This window comes from Lacerta agilis, chromosome 9 (assembly GCF_009819535.1).
Source record: "Lacerta agilis isolate rLacAgi1 chromosome 9, rLacAgi1.pri, whole genome shotgun sequence".
In the NCBI taxonomy this organism is placed as follows: domain Eukaryota; kingdom Metazoa; phylum Chordata; class Lepidosauria; order Squamata; family Lacertidae; genus Lacerta; species Lacerta agilis.
Genome location: NC_046320.1, coordinates 56246678 through 56263203, shown reverse-complemented (window position 1 = coordinate 56263203; position 16526 = coordinate 56246678). Strand labels below are relative to the sequence as shown.

General features: G+C 41.9%; 1 protein-coding gene across 3 annotated transcripts in view; it reads right to left on the bottom strand.

Annotated features, from left to right (window-relative positions):
• Positions 1-12678: 12678 nt before the first annotated feature.
• UNC5C (unc-5 netrin receptor C) overlaps positions 12679-16526 on the bottom strand; it is a 299416-nt gene continuing 295568 nt past the window's right edge. For all 3 annotated transcript variants that reach the window (XM_033160516.1, XM_033160517.1, XM_033160518.1), the window contains 2 exons: positions 14586-14764; positions 12679-13773 (listed from right to left, as the gene is read on the bottom strand). In XM_033160516.1, the coding sequence (XP_033016407.1) occupies positions 13608-13773; positions 14586-14764 (345 nt within the window). In that variant the 3' untranslated portion in view covers positions 12679-13607. The remainder of the gene's footprint in view (positions 13774-14585; positions 14765-16526) is intronic.

Sequence of the window (16526 nt, the reverse complement as noted above, 5' to 3'; positions counted from 1 at the left end):
ATGTCTGTCTTAACATTCCCTAAATAAAGCGTTTTAAGTTCCCTGTTTCAAAACAAAACAATTCTCTTTGAAATAGTTTGGCTTCTTTGTAATGTCCATTATTATTGGTCAATGATAGGATGTGTTGGCTGTGTCAGGCGCCGTGTTTCTTATTAAAAGTGTCTTCATTTAACTAGCAGGCAGGAAACTGCACAAATTCTCTCCCCAGTTTTTAATGAGTACCAAGCAGTATGTGTGTTTTTGCCTGCGGTCCACTGAGCCTCTTCAAGAGCTGGTTTGGTACAGGAGAGTTGAAAATGGCAGGTATGGAATCCTGTTGCCTTCAAGGTGTTGGACTCCAGCTACCATCTTCCCTGACCGTGGGAGTTGGAGTCAGTTTCAGGGACCAGATGTGGTCCTCCAGGAATCCCCTGGACTGTCAACAGGCCATACCTTCTTCCCAGGCCCCAGGCTCACCCTACAATGGTCCTGCTCCACGCTTCGAGTGCTTTTGCCTGGCTGGAATGTACCCTTGAACTGGATGGAGTAGTGGGTGAGTAGAAAGTGAAATCTTGGTGGTGGTGGTGGTTTATTAAATTTGTATTCTTCTCTATACCTGCGCAAAGGGAAGAGTTGTATCCATCACGTCAGTAGTCGATGGGAAAAACAAACTTTTGTGAGCACTTTTTTCCAATACTACCAGATTTACTTGCGGGAACTTGAACGGTAAGCTGGCCACAAAGGTATGTCTGATTTCAAGTGTTTCCTTCCCATAATCTTGGCCAACCACTTGCCAAGGTCATTTCTATATAGTTGGGGAAGACACTGTGTTTTGGCCCATGTAGAACAGTTTGGTTTTGTGTAAAACGAAGGAGAAAGCTGGGGTTAAGCTAGCATTGAGACAGGGCTATATCGCTAAAGGTTTATGAATTCAGAACCAGTTTTAAGTGGATGTTTGCATGTGCATCTTTAATTTATTGTTGCTTCCCACGAGCCTCTTCTGATTTTTATCCTCCACTTCACATCTATATTTTATTGCAAGTGCATTTCATTTCTGCCAGTCACTTTGGTGCTTTGACCACAAATGAGCTCTGTTTCTTACTTGTGTAAGGGTGGCTCTCTACAGTGGACAAAAAAGTGGCCAACCAAAATGTCAAAAATACTTGGGAGCCAAATCAGCTTTCAAATCAGCAGCACTTTTGTGGTGGGATGTCACGCATCCTGCAGCTGCTGCCTTTTTCTTCCCAGAAGCCAGTTATCTGACCTCTTTGGCCCTTCCTTCCTGCTTGCTTTCTTCACTTCCCTTCTGTTTAGCTTTAGCCCAAGGGAAAGCGTTGCAATGAGTTGTGATGTAGGATTCCTCTTGCCCTGCCAAACCTTAAGGGATTGAAGATGAAGTGCAGGGCACCAATCTACCACCACAACTGGCCTCCAAAGGCTCACTTCAGCCATGCCTAAGGTTATGCCTGATCAGTAGGGTTTAACTACTTACCTCAATTTCTTCTGTGCAAGACAATGACATTGTATTTGTACTGTGTACCAATCTTATATTTGCAAACTCATTTGCTTTTGCGCCCTGTCCATCTGACTGCTTTATAATAATGCCACACACTTCATCATCATCCCCAGTTAACAGCATATTGGTTTGGCTGCATCCTGCTATTGATTTTAATGTAAAACACCCATTGCGTTGGGGGAGGAATTTCCTCCTATAGATCAATGTCAGGATGTAGTCTATAATGTGGTCCATTGTGAGTGTTGGGGGTGCCATAGGACATAAAGGGACATCAGTTTTGAACACAGGCACTTTCTTCAGCGAAGCAGGGAAATACTAGGTGAGGGGGAATGGGGGCTGTGTCATTTGTGTATCTCCTTGTGAGAAATAGGGGGAAGCTGGAGCTCAGTAGTAGCACATCTGCTTTGCATGCAAAAGGTCGCAGGTTCAATCCCTCACCTTGGCAAGTAGAGCTGGCAGTAATTCGTGCCTGAAATGCTGCAGAGCTGCTGTCAGCCAATGTAGACAATACTGAGCTAGATGCTCCAATGGTCTGTCTCTATAAAGGTACCTTCCTATGGACCTAAGTGTTTTCAAAGGAGGCCATCATTTGTAAACTGTACTCCTTGCGGTTTGCTCCCTCAAGTCTGCAAACCTACAAATGTGTGTGCTTTAGACACCCCCCTTGCCTGTAAGCCCATCCCTGACTGTGCTAAGCCACTATTAGCTTTTGGCTTATTAAACAGTCTATGGCCTTTTAAATTGTTACTATATTATTATTTTATGCTTTTATATTGTAAAGCACTTTGTGATCCTTGGAATGAAGGGCAGTACAGAAATGTAATAATCAAACTCATTTCTTTGCAAGAGAACATACATTGGTGCTTAAAAGGCAAAACCACTAGGCAAATCTTCCAGATGCAGACTACAACTCCCATCATCCCTGACCATTGGCAATGCTGGCAGAGGCTGGTGGGTTTTGTAGTCCAAAACATCGGAGGGCGGGGGCAAGCACCATATTGGTTACCACCTTCCTAGAGCCCTGAAGCTCTAAATCCTGCTTCTTCCTATTTGTAGAGATGGCCGACTACTTGGTGATTAGAGACAGTGTACACTGCAATGCTTATAGACTCATACAATTGTAGAGTTGGAAGGTACCCTAAGGGTCATCTAGTCCAACTCCTCCAATGCAAGAATAATGACATCTCCTGTTCAAGGACTCAGTGGTGAAATTAACAATAGATTATTGGTTTAAATCACCTGCTAGAACTCTGATGAGAGATCCCACTATAATAGGCTAGATAGATAAATCCACCAGCTACCTCTTGTGGTTTGTGCAGTTTTATGCTAGCAAATCAAAACATACAGAGGTCTACTTGATCCCTGCCTGTGTCTTATGAGAGTAAATGAGATCAGTTCACATACTGGAAAGCCATTTTGTCTGCAGCATGGTTCCGTTTCTCCCTTGTTTCCATTGCTTCCTCCTGCCCAGGTGTTGTAGGAATTTGGCAGTGAGCCACACTTGACGCACAGGGGCTGGGCCATCACTGTATCTAATGGGCCTCTTGAGTTCCAGTGTTTTACTGCATTTAAATGACGCCAAGTGAAAAATGGAAGTTTTGTAATACTGTAATGAGGAAGCCAACTGGGAAACAGCGTGGCAAAACAATTACTTTTTAACTCTGATTTATACTCCTTTGATTTAAACAGAACAAAGCAAGACATTTGAATGCATAAAAAAGCAGGTGTCTTTCAAGCTACAGAAAGATTTCTGATACAAAAGGGTATGTGGTGTTTGGGGCTCCAGAGGGCTGATCTGACTGGAAAAAACAAATGCCTAATTGTCTTGTGAGCTCAGAAGGTTTTGGGGGGGCGGGGGGAGGAAGGGTGAAAGAAGTTGACACAACTGCTTTTATTTTCTGTAAGGAGTGGCTTCTTCATTTATGTTCTGGGTCCCAGTGGTAATCTATTCATGTGTTACCTCTATACGGTATTGTGGACTAAATGTTTTGTAGGGAAAAAAAACATTTAATAGCACATTTTTGGAGAAAAAGTTCCTGAGGCCTTGCCTACTTGTTACCATATTCATCAGCTGGCAGTGTTTGCCCCAACTTGATTTTTAATAATAATAATAATAATAATAATACTCTGAGCAAGTTTGGGAGGAAGCTGGTGAAAAGCACATTTGGTTTGCTTGCAGAGAGAGGTTATATGGGGTCACGTCAAGCAGTTTTTCTCCCACACTTTGCAGTGCATCCACCCCCCCCGCCATCACTTTTCTTACTGCAAAAAGTCTGGGGATTTGTTTATTTATTTTTGAGAAGCGGATTTGTTGCGCAACATCACCAAACCCATTTATTGCGCTACCTGAAATACCTGATATGAAATTGAATATGTTAGCATCTGTCTGTCTTGAGAGACAATGGAGTGCACCTTCGGGGGCAAAGTCAAACCACTGCCCACCACTAAAACAGCAAGTGTGTTATTGACCTTAGGCTGCAAACGATGCTAAAGCAGATATTTGTGTGTGATGTACAGGTTTCTTTGGAGAGGAAAACAAGTTAAGTTCCTGCAGACAAAGCCAGAAAAAGATGCTTTCTCTGGTCACTAAATGAAAAGACACATAGGAATTTTTTTCCACTTGCTTATAAATATAATTTATAACCTGTTTAAAAATTCTTTCTTACACTTTGTACATGTCAGGCTGACAGCATAAATGCAGGCATTTACAAACGGAGGGCAGAAGAAAAAAGGGGGAGAAAGGGACAGAGGCACACTCTGAACTAGTAAACTACACTTCCACTGTACAGCAATACAAAGAAATGCAATGGCTAGCACTTTGCTCTGTTAGTTATTCTTTAGAAAAAGGAATTGCATAGAAGATACAGCAATAAGGGAGATCAAACCAAACACTTTCCCATAGCTGATCAGCAAAACAATAAACAAAAGACCACCCCCAGCACAAACTAAGTAACGCTGCTATGGTTCAGCTCTGAGATGCAAAAAGTTGAGAAACAAAATTCCCCTTCCAAGCCTGGACTAGACAGCCGTTCTTTCCACTCCGCTTGCCCATTCCCACCCTGCTGCCAAGGTTGCATTTGCCTCTGCTTAAGGCAGGTATCAAATGCCCAAGTCTTCTTACTGCTACTGCTCAGTAGCAGGTTGAAAGAGCATCGCTCAGCGAAGGAAGTCACATACATAGATGCCATAATATGAGCCTCAGGAGAATCGTATGTCTTAGTGCCGATTATGTTCGATGCCCTCTCAGAAAGAGGGGTTAGAAGCTGATGTGTGGGTAGGGATTTATTTTTGGAAATGATGATTTGCAAAGACCAAGAAGGAGAATGAAAGTGAGCACCGTGTGCAGCTTTGCTCGGTAATATCTTGTTTACTCGGTTGCATTCTTTTTCTCCCTCCCCTAATCTCCTGGGTTTATATTATAGCCAGTCTGTGGAAACAGGCATGTGCGGACCACACAAGGTCAGCTAAACAATGCAACAATGGTTTATCCCAGGAAAGGAGACACCCCACTCCCGCCAGTCTCAAATGGAATTGCCAAAGGAAGTGACATTTTGTTTCATAAACCTGGAAAGAAAATCAAAATCATTAGATAAGGAGGCCGTCTCTGTGGTTTCCTTGCCTAACAGGACTGCAACCCTCATACAATTAACTTGGCCTCTAGGAAAGGGGGGGGGGGAGGTTGAATATCTCTGTGACCTGCAACAGATGCTAAAACCACTGCACATTTTCACTGACATAGAAAATGCGAAATTCCTTTCTCCATGAAAAAGAGTAAACTATAATACCAATGAGTTGTACACAAATTTCTAACCTCTTTTCATGTCTTGATGGAAGAGCAACCTATTGTACATTGTTCTGAAGTTATGGCCCATCTCTTAACATATGCCTTGTGAACCCCCCCTCATGCACTGCAGACACGAAGAGGAGTTAGCAACTCCATTTACTCACATTAGTCCAAACCATCAGCTTACATGAAGGTTTACATTATAACCAGCCACCTTGGGAGAATGACCCTGGAAGAGGAGTCATCAGACAGACACACAACTGTCTTGTGCTAATGAACACCTCCTAGTCTTATTTTTCCCCCCTATGCAAGCAACTACTTGCTAAGGAGGGAGTGGCATACAACCACAACGTCACCAACCAACCAACCTTGATATTACCTTAGTATAAGACAGTGTGTTCCAGAACACAAGAAGCAAAAGCCTTCCCCATTTCCTCAAAGCAGTGATAGGTCTCAGGTGAGGACTCAAGCATCTCACAGCTGCTCACTCACCCTTCTGCTTTCACAGCCTGATCACTCAAAACAAACACCGCAATGCTACAGGAACCATGCCAGCATCCATCATGTGAGTTTTTTTTGTGTGGCCAACGTCTTAAAGGCAATATGGAAATAAGTAACATAGGTAGAATTTTCCTTCAGATAAAACACCTGATTAGAGACCCTCAACAGAGGTAAAGTTTGAGGGAATAGGGGTTTAGTTTCGTTGAATTTTGGAACAGAGAGAGGAGGAGGAGGAGGAGAAGGAAAAAGAAACACCCTCAAAATCCTCTGAAAGTTTCTTGAACGTATGAGCCAGAATCAGGTGTGTGTGTGTGTGTGTGTATCTCACATGCCTTTTATATATATTGCTTGCTCATTAGTTATATGATTATTCCCACAACTAAGAGAACAATGCTACCCAGCATTTGATAGGGCATTTGCATGTTCAAAGCACTGTTCAGCCAGGTTGCTGTTGCTATGCCCACAATACAGGTGGAGGAACTGAGAGCGAGGGCTTCAAGCTTCCTGTTGAGTGGCAAGATTTAAACTAGGGTCTTCCCTGGTTCGCAGCGTGCAGCCTTCAAGCCCCTTGCTGCCGCACTGGCTCTCAGTACAGGCTTAGAAAAAGAAAGCAAGAAAAGGGCAAGAATTACATTCATTACCAAGATGAAAAGTCACGTGTGGTACTATCTCCCAAGTCCTTGACTGCACTACAAAAACAATGAAATGTTTTTCAGACTGAAGAAGAAGAAAAGGAGTGAATGGGGAAAAGATGTTAACCTGATCCAGAGATGCTCACAGCAGCTTTGCATCTCTTGGCAACTTTTAAGTTATCACTCTTTACTGTAGAAATGGTGGAGACTTAGTACTTGAACTCAACCCTCCTAAGCTGTATGTCAGATCCCTTCTTGCTGAGTTGGGGGCAAATTAACCCAGTAGTTTCCCCAGATGCCAAGCAAAGGAAACAGAAGTGTATGATGATCCCTCAGACATTATTCAAATGATAAAAATAGTCAAATAAATACATGGGAAGCTCATGTAGAGAAATGCAAGGCCCACTTGCAACTAATACATTGGGAAAAAAGAAAGTATATTGCAAAGACTGCAGAACATCTAAGCATCCTTGGAATGAGACAAGGCCATTCCAAGGACGATCTGTTTAAACTATTTAGAATGTGCTATATCAAGAGTACTCTGACATTTGATTTGCCAAGAAAAAATGCTACAAGAAAATTGCAAATAAGCTAAAACAACTCTTCCTCATCATAGGATTTTTAAAATAAAAAGTAAACAGTTCTTAACATCTCTAGGTACTTTTATATAGATGTATATGTATATATAAATTTATATATTTTAATTATATTACTAGCAGCTGACATGTCGTGAGTAGCTGTATACAATACACAAATCTCCAAAATTATAAGAGGCTAATAGGAAAAAATAAGCAATTCCTTTAAAGGGAACTAAAAAGACTGTAACAATTATGGAAGCTTAGCATTTTTTTTTTATTTAAAAATGTGCCTTCTCTCTAGGTTGGATTCCTTTGCTGACTAATATTAAATTCCTCATAAATGCAGTTTGCCAAGCTCTTATCCTGTACTCTGTACTAGCTCTGAGACTGGTTATTTTGAAAGAAAGAAAGAAAGAGAAGAAATCACATTCATTCCCAAGATAAAAAAGTATTTTTTCACGAGTTTGAAAACAAACAAAACATAAAATGCAACATAGTCAGATTGTGTATGCTGCCACTAGATGGCAGCGAGAACAAGCATTTAGAAACACAGCCAAAGGATTCTGGTTTTCTCAAAGCTTGTCTACTATTCTCCCTTTCCCCCAGAACTTCTCTCTTCCAGGCTGCTAAGACATGATTTAATCAGTGTGTGTGAAAACACACACACACCCATATAGATTTATATGTATCATAGCTGTCAACTTTCCCTTTTTTTGCAAGAAATTCTCTTATTCCAGCGCCATTTCCCATTGCAAAAAAAGGGAAAGTTGACAGCTATGGCCGTTTTCCAATGCAAAAAAAAAAAAAAAAAGGTTGACAGCTCTGAATGTATATGTTCATATATATACAGTGGTACCTCTGGTTACATACTTAATTCGTTCCGGAGGTCCGTTCTTAACCTGAAACTGTTCTTAACCTGAAGCACCACTTTAGCTAATGGGGCCTCCCGCTGCCGCTGCACCATCTGAGCACAATTTCTGTTCTTATCCTGAAGCAAAGTTCTTAACCTGAAGTGTTATTTCTGGGTTAGCAGAGTCTGTAACCTGAAGCATATGTAACCCGAGGTACCACTGTACACAGGTTGGGAAGCCATTTTGTGTGTCTCTTTCCAACCCATATGGCTGAATATAGTTTCTTGACAATTTTACACATGCCAGCCTCCCCATCTGTTATGCAGCTCCCAACATACCTGGCCACTGACCATGTGAGAGTTGGGAGTCCACACATATTTGACTAGATAGAGATTTGTCTCCAGGGTGGGACATAGTAAACGTTAGATAAAGCATGTATCCACATCAAAATCCCAACAACTCTCTCCTTGGTTATTTTCAGAAGACCAAATCTGTGAACACAATTTTCTGATCTTCCCTTCCTTTCCTGTAATAGTGAAAGACTAGAAAAGCACTCCTCTTATGCACAGCAAAATGGCACAGCCTAAAATCCTTCCAGAAGACTCACAAATCAGTGTAATGAAGGATGCTAAGTGGAGGCAGCTGAAATGAGGAAGGGGAACTAACAGTTCACTTCTTATAGTCACAAAGCACAAACTATGACCCTAGAACGTGGTGCTAATACTGTTTATGCTTCCATGTTCCTTCCTCCATCTTCTCAGAGAGGTCGGAATGGCCAGATGAAATCCTTAAAAACTTTTAAAAGAGGGGCATTATGAAGAGCTCTCTAGCACACCATTAATAACACAGAGAATTTCTAATAATCACGACGTCCCACACATCAGCTACAGCTCACTTGCTCCTAGGGAGTTACGAAAGGAGTAAGCTGACTAAAGTTGCAATCCTATGCCCACCTACCTGGGAATTCAACGAGGCTTGTAATAACCACAAAGTGTAGGGGAAAGTTGGACTTTTCCTTTCTTGCAATGAATAGGTGGCACGCCTTGTTTCCCAGTCTTCTCTCTAGGAACAACTGGGTGGCTTTGATTTCTAAATTGGTAACTTGCTTTCAATCAAGGAGTTCTCTACTCACCTGAACCACACAGGTGTGAGCCTGGAGGTCACAGAGACCTCAGCAGCTGATGCTCCTCCAATCTAGAGGTTGCAGAAATTAGCAAGCAATGCACTGACAGGAGTGAACAGGCCAAGTTACGAGCAGAAAAAAATAGCCAATAACAACCTGAAGACTACTTTCAATGAATAACAATTAGGAACTGTTCTACTTTTTCTTATCACCCACTTACCCGACACAATTTCAGCCAGGATTTTTTACTCCTGTCTCATAAATATGAATATGGTGGAACAAGCATCACACTGTTTTAAGACTTTTATCAAGTTTTACCATTCATCTATTCAACTCACCACTGTTTTTTTTGCTGACTGGCAATGGCTTTCTGGGGTTTTCCAGCCCGCACAAAGGATGCCAGGGACTGAACCTTAGACCTTCTGTATGCCAAACATGTATTCTACCAATGAACCTCTCCCTAAATCAGCCTTTCCTAAGTTGATGCTCTCCAAAGCTTCGGACCAGAAACTTTCAGTACTCCTGTCTATCAGACACAGTTGCTGGAACTGAACGGAAGTGGAACCAGCTTAGGAGAGGCTGTCCTAAATGATACACACACACACGTTGCCTTTTCCCAGGGCTTTTCAGAATAAGAATATAAAAAAACCCCACCAGGGCATCATGTATCTTTCACACCTCAGAAAGAACACTCTGAGAAAGATGGAAGAATGAAACACCAATGTACGTGCAAAATATTTTTTTCTTCCCAAAGATGAGCACACATAACATCAAAAGATTTCAATGACTTGAAAATAAAAGTAGCATTTTATGCTCCGAAAGACAATTTTTTAAATATTGGAACATGTGCAACAAAGAAGGAGACAGTGGGTATTTGTTTGTACGTGAAAAAATATATGCAGAAGGCCTTGGAGACAACTATATAATTCTAAAAGCTACCAAGCCTACTTAATGATTGTACATGGTTCTTGCAAATTTGTTTTCATTTCCTTTACTGAATTTTGGGGGTAGAGTGGGGTTAGTGAGGCTGAGGTAACAGAATCTCCCACTGGCGGGGGTGGGGGTGGGGAATGTAAATGAAAAATAAGAAATGAAACCTCAAGGGAGCATGGGAAGAGGTGTTAGGGGAAAGAACAGGAAGTTATGCTGAACACAACTTTGCTATTACCATTAAATTATCTTTGCAATTAAATATTGTTGTCTTTATGTTCCGTTCTCGCTCTCTCTGCTTGTACTCCACAGCACTGTGTTATCATTCCTTCCAACATTTATCCAGTGAAAATTGGGATGTCCTATTCAATAATAATAATAATAATAGTAATAATACCCTGCCCATCTGACTGGGTTGCCCCACCCACTCTGGATGGCTTCCAACATAAGAAAACATTAAACATTTTTTAAAAAAATAGCTATACAGAGCTGCCTTCAGATGTCTTCTAAAGGTTGCATAGTTGCTTATCTCCTTGGCTTGGGGGTCGCATGACTCCATACCCTCCAACATTTCCTCTATGAAAATAGGGATGTTCTAAGGAAAAGCGGGACATTATGGGATCAGAAACCAGGACAGCTTCTGTAAATCCAGGACGGTCCCTGTAAAACAGGGACACTTGGAGGGTCTGTGTTATGCCTCTACAGTGGTGGTACAGATTTCCCTTCAATATACCAGGTAGAAAAAGCCATACAGCAAAGGACTTTTTACTTCAAAACGCTCCTGCATCTGATTTTTGAACAGTCAATCAGAGGCTGTTTCTGAATACAAAGAACAACTTAGTCCAGAAGGCAGCATGTTGGGTCCAGAGTCACTCGCAAAGTTCAGCTAGAGCATTCCAGACCAAACCCTGACCACATTTTGAAAAGCGCCCTGTGTCCACCACAAACCCAGCCAAAACCTGTACCTTGCTTTTGACTGTCAGAGGCTGAAGGCCAACTACTTTCCAAAAGAGAAAGGTTTTTATGAACGCTGCTCTGTGTTTAATAAAAACACGGTCACTGGACGGAACATAAAAGCCTGTGGAAATGTCAAAATGGGGAAAAGGTCAGGCAAAATCCACCTTGTGTGTTAACCAGTGGCATTTTCAGTTACCTTCAGAGAAATAAAATCATGCTTATCCGAATATCAGCTGGCTGGACTGAGGCCTCAGGGGATGGTAAGAGAGCTCTTCTAATACAGGAAGAGAGAGGCAGGGAAAGTTGTAAACAGAAGCCAAAGAGGGACACCCTGTTTTTTTTCCAGAGAAGACCCTCTTCTTAATATGTAAGGGCCCCAACTGAACCACCACCAATTTCATTTGCCAACAGGCAACAGGTGTCCTAACACTTCAAAGCAGCTGACAGGGAGCATGGACTGAAAACACACCCTTGCACAGAGCAACAATGAAAAGGAACTCATCTGACAAACAATTCTGAGAACAGGTACGGCATGGGAAAAGAAACCAAGAAATCGAAATGAAAGGGACGACTCTGCCCTTGCTATTCTAACTTGAGGACACGACAGTGCTTCACTGACCCCAGGGTGTTCATTTAAAATGGGATGCAGGGAGATTACAAGGTTTGTAAAAGGCCACTGTGTGTAACTGAGAACTGAATTTTGCTCCATCACTGTCCTTGACCATTGAGGCTATACGATGGAAAACTCTGACATTCTCATTTTGTAAAAAAAAAAAAAAAAGACTATTCTTGAGAATCTCACATTTATTTCCACAAAATCGTACTAACTGGTCAATTTTAGTCCCTCAAAGAAAATGCCTGTGCATGTGATTCGAGAGGGGGCGGTATTTACATGTTTTTGGGATGGTCACTTCCTTGGCCTGAGGCAAAGCATTGCTCCAAGTCAGCAATCTCCCACTTTGCACTGTGAAGGTGCCATATCTTCAGGATATTTCTCCTCTACATGAAATCAACATCAATCCCACTGATGGGCCTTGCAGATGCACACTCTGTTTAGAGTTCCTTGCTGTGCAATGGAACTCGCAGTAATCCATTGTTTATGCTGAGACTTAATCAACTTTAAAAGGTCCGAGACGCCACACAAGCAAGTTATCTGCCCTTAAACTTAGCAACTCATTGACATTTGTCCCTACCTTTAGAAATAAATAAGTATATGCAAGCCAAACGGTCATCCATTAGCGTGCAATAACTTGCATGGAAAGCTTTTTTAAAAAATAAATGCATCTTTGGATTGAGACCAATAACTGGAAGGACTCCTCTATAAACATAGGAATATGAAGCCAATATTGTTAAAGTGGTGATACGCCTAGGATTGGTCAGTTAAATGGTAAATTCTCCCAGTCCCCCTTGACTTGCACGATACTTTGGTTTATGGCAAACAGAAAGAGAAGCCAGCATCAACACCACTAGAGAACGTCTTGAAATGAGTAAGGGCAGATTAACTTGCAGTGTTTCTTGCATGTGAAATATCTTGTTTGCGCAAAATGATCCACATAGGTTGGCCTCTGTTATAAATATGAATGCATTACAATCCACATGGAAAAGGCAAGTTTGAAGAGCGAAAGGCTTGCAGTTTGATAGCAACCCATTCAATAGCTCACTGGAACTGCTTTTGATGGGAACCACAGAGCTAGAAAAGGACAGAAAGAGGATGAAAGCTCCCATTAGAAAGGATTAGAACCACCTTGGCAGCCACATTCAGCTTCCAGGGTGGGTGCTGCCATTGCTCAAATGATTAATGCTGTGGATAAATCTGGAAAGCAAAAATAATAGTAGTAATAATAAGAAATATAATATTCCTTGCACTAGATACTATTCAGTAAATAACCATACAAGCAAATTCTTTTTTTCTTCCCCCCCTTTTTGGTAGGGTTTTTCTCCCCCCCCTCCCAAACCACGCCAAATTGCATATCACATACACCCACACACCCACACTTTGATGATGGAGGCAGGGGACGCTGTGAGCTGGGAGAGAAGAAGATCTCTGCAGTTTAAGTCACCAAGGGGCACAGGCATCCCTGGGGAAGGTAGGGAGAGGTACTTGCATTCCTGCTCAGAATCTACATTATCTCCTTGCCAGATGCACAAATTTAAAACTCTGGCTTAACAACTCAATCTAGAAAGCAGTCTGGTGACGGATTATTTTAAGACATCTGATGGACAGATTTGCAACCATGAAATGCATTTGAGATGGGTGTTGAGGAACTGACTTATCTGAAAATAGCCACAACCCTGCTTTGTCCATGGCTTGGTCTAGAATGGCTTTCAACAAAAGAAGAAGAAAATATAGATATATATAAAAGAGAGCCATGGACAGTCCTTTCCATCCTGCTGCCCAGGATTTGATGTAAACAATGTTCATAGAAACTGGGATTGTTAAGAAAGTTTATCCATATATCTGGATAGCAATAAAAAGCGTTTCCTAGGAAACTGTAAAATCCTGTACCAAGCAGCGTACAGCCAAGCTGAGAGGAATGTTAGATTGAATTATATTATCAAGGTAACAACTTTGTGAGATTTCTTTTAAATCCTGTGATAATGTACAAGGAGAATGCATGTGAAAAGTCAGGATTTTGTGTCTTTCCCACCCACTCTGGAATGCCTCTTGCATTGGAACGCATTGGTCTGGGGTGCTCGGTTTGAGTTAGTCACAGCCGACGTGGATAACATTCCTTCCTTCTCCTCCTAAGGTTGCCTCAGTACTTTCCTTCTGGTGCCAGTGAAACGAATGTCTCATGTCTTCCCATCTCTTCCAGGACTGTGGCCAGCATGCTCAGGTTCCCATCAGGGAAATTCTGAGCTTCCCAAAGGTCTAAGATCACACCGGTGGGACTTGATTTTGTAGCAAAATAATTGAGGTACCTGTAACGGGACAATGACTACAGTTAAGAGTGTTGCCATTCACCTGACCCCACACTATCAACGTAGATGCTGAACAACAGGCTGCGGAACCTGTGACCCTTGAGATGTTTCTGGACTACAGCTCCTATCATTACTGATCATTGGCTATCCTGACTGGAGCTGATGGGGGGTTGGAGTCCAGCAACAGCTGCAAGGCCACTGTCCATTCCTGGTCTACAATGTCAATACAGTCATGCGTAGTTGCATGTGCAGCAGCTGTGGTGAATGTAGCATTCAGCCACAGTTACCACTTATTGGCAAGTGCCATGGACAGAAGCTGGGGCAACTGTGACTTAACCATGGAAGCATGCAGCAGCTGAGTAGACAACAGCCCCCAGCACAGCCACTTCCTTCCAGTAACGCCTGCTATTATAAGGACATGAAGTCCCTGTTCCTTTTAGCTGTCATGCAGAAGCACCACATTCTGCCCCACTGCATGACCAAGAACTCTGCCACACATAGTTGCTGCTTGACTAGTAAGCATGCTTTGAAACGGCATGCATTCCCTATGTTCTCCGATTGTCAGTACAAAAACAACTATGACCTTCTGTCGCATGCATTACGGGACACAAAGTCTAATCCAAAGATGGGCATGCAAGCATCTCACTGGTTCCAAGGAGCCTTATTCCATACTTGGCTTCCTTGAGATGACTAAATCTGTGCAAGGTTCAATGGAGGACTGAATCTCAGAATTTCCCAAAGGATTGTGCCAGGCCTCACTAGCACACGCACTGCCACATTGCACAGCTTGTGTGGCCAGCATGCTTACCCACCTGTCCAATTTCAGTTTGTGGGCCAGCATCCTCCAGTCATGGCCTCTTGTCTGAGGAGCATCTAGGCTGCTGCAAAGCTTCTGTCGGATTGGGAGGGGGATACTGAATGCACAAGGTCCTACTACGGTGGTGATGGTGTTTGCTGGATCCATGAGTGGATATTCAAGGCCAGTAGGTTCCTGCATTTTAGAGAGAGGATACGGCAGCATTATTAGCAGAGGAAATAAACTTATTATCTACAGAGAAGCAATCTGTGAAGCATAGTTTCCTGGATAAAAAAAGGGGAGGAGTGAAACTATGTACACCATCTTGAGCTCCTCAGAGGAAAAGTAGAATACAAATGTAAAAAAGAAGAAGGAATAAATATTATTGAAGAACACAGATGAAAGCACTTTGCAAGCCACTTTGGATAGGTTTTTAGTGGGAAAACAACCTATTTTTTTTAAAAAAAAAAATCACATAAAACATAAAACTTCTTATGCTTAGGCAAGCCATTCATTTAGTTCATTATCGACTATACCACCTATCATCCTTAACTTAGGGATGCACTGCTCTCTATTACATCAGAGAAAACTGCTACATGTTGTTTCACACTAGTTTTATAAAATGTTTTTTTTTTCAAATAGGCAAAAGCCTAATGGCCTAAATATTGTAAGTTCCAGATGCTGCTTGTCTTCAGACAAAATTGGCAAGAACTCTGCAGGTAATTGCCAACTGTATAAATCCACAAAGAAAGATATACGTTTTGAATGAGCCTGTTAAAAAATAAAACTACTTTCTGCAAGAAGAAATGTCACAGTAGAGGAGGCGCTTCAGAGCCATTGGGCAAACCATATTGACAAACCGAAAAAAGGCAAATAATAATGGACACACATCATTGGGCAGCCTGATAAAACTGGGGTTGCCCTCCTTTGCAGCAACCCTCATCTGCAGTATTCTAAATCAATTCACAAAGCATGATTACCCTGATTTGCAGATGGGGAAATTGAGGTCAAAACACGTCCAAGAAAACATAAACAACTCAGTAGCAGAACTAACACTCTGACCTCTGCCTTGATTCCCACCCCTGCAGATCAGCACACTTTACCCTCTGCATTCACTGTCGAATGAAATTATATGAAATAGTGCCTATATCCTTCGAAGAAAAGGTTGACAGTCAGAGATAGACATGTTAAAACCTGTATTAAAGCTACACACACACACACACACACACACACCCTCCTAAACTGTGTGACATTTAAAGTAGATGGGAAGAATAAAAACATATCATTTCAGAATCTTTCATCTGCAGCGGAAGAAAGGAAATTAATTTGGCCATCACATCAGCCAACTGGAAAAGTAAAGCAAGCCTTGTCTATGAACAACTAAAACAATAAAAAGACCCACTTTAAATGTCAATTTCTTTGTATTTCAACTAGCTCCTTCCCAGCTATAAGGTAACTGGCTCTCCACAATGCATTGCCACAAATAGAACCACTTTAAATCTCGCCATTTTCCAGGGCTTAAATAGAACTCACCATAACAAGAAAATGCAGGGTGCAAAGTTTTTCAAGTTGGCATGGATGGTGGTAAGCGTATTTTCAGAAGCTTCATCTTAAATATAGTTTCACCTGTTCTATAGACTGTTCTATACACTGGGTATGTCAGGGAAAGTCACTGAAGCCAAGCTCAGATGAGAACTTTGGGGACTCATAAAAATATGGTTCAAATGAGAGGTGAGTTTCTAAAAGCCTCAAATTCTTCTCCCACTCAGATTGAAATCCAAGAATGACTGCCTTCTCTGGCTGATGAATGCTTTGCACAAGCATCTTAACGCTGGACCAATGCAATTTAGCAGAGTTAGGTTATTCCATTCCATACAAGTGATTTTAAGAGATGGGAAGTTTGGAGAAAATTCTGATGACCCATGGATGACGCATAAGAGGGAGCCCCCACCCTATT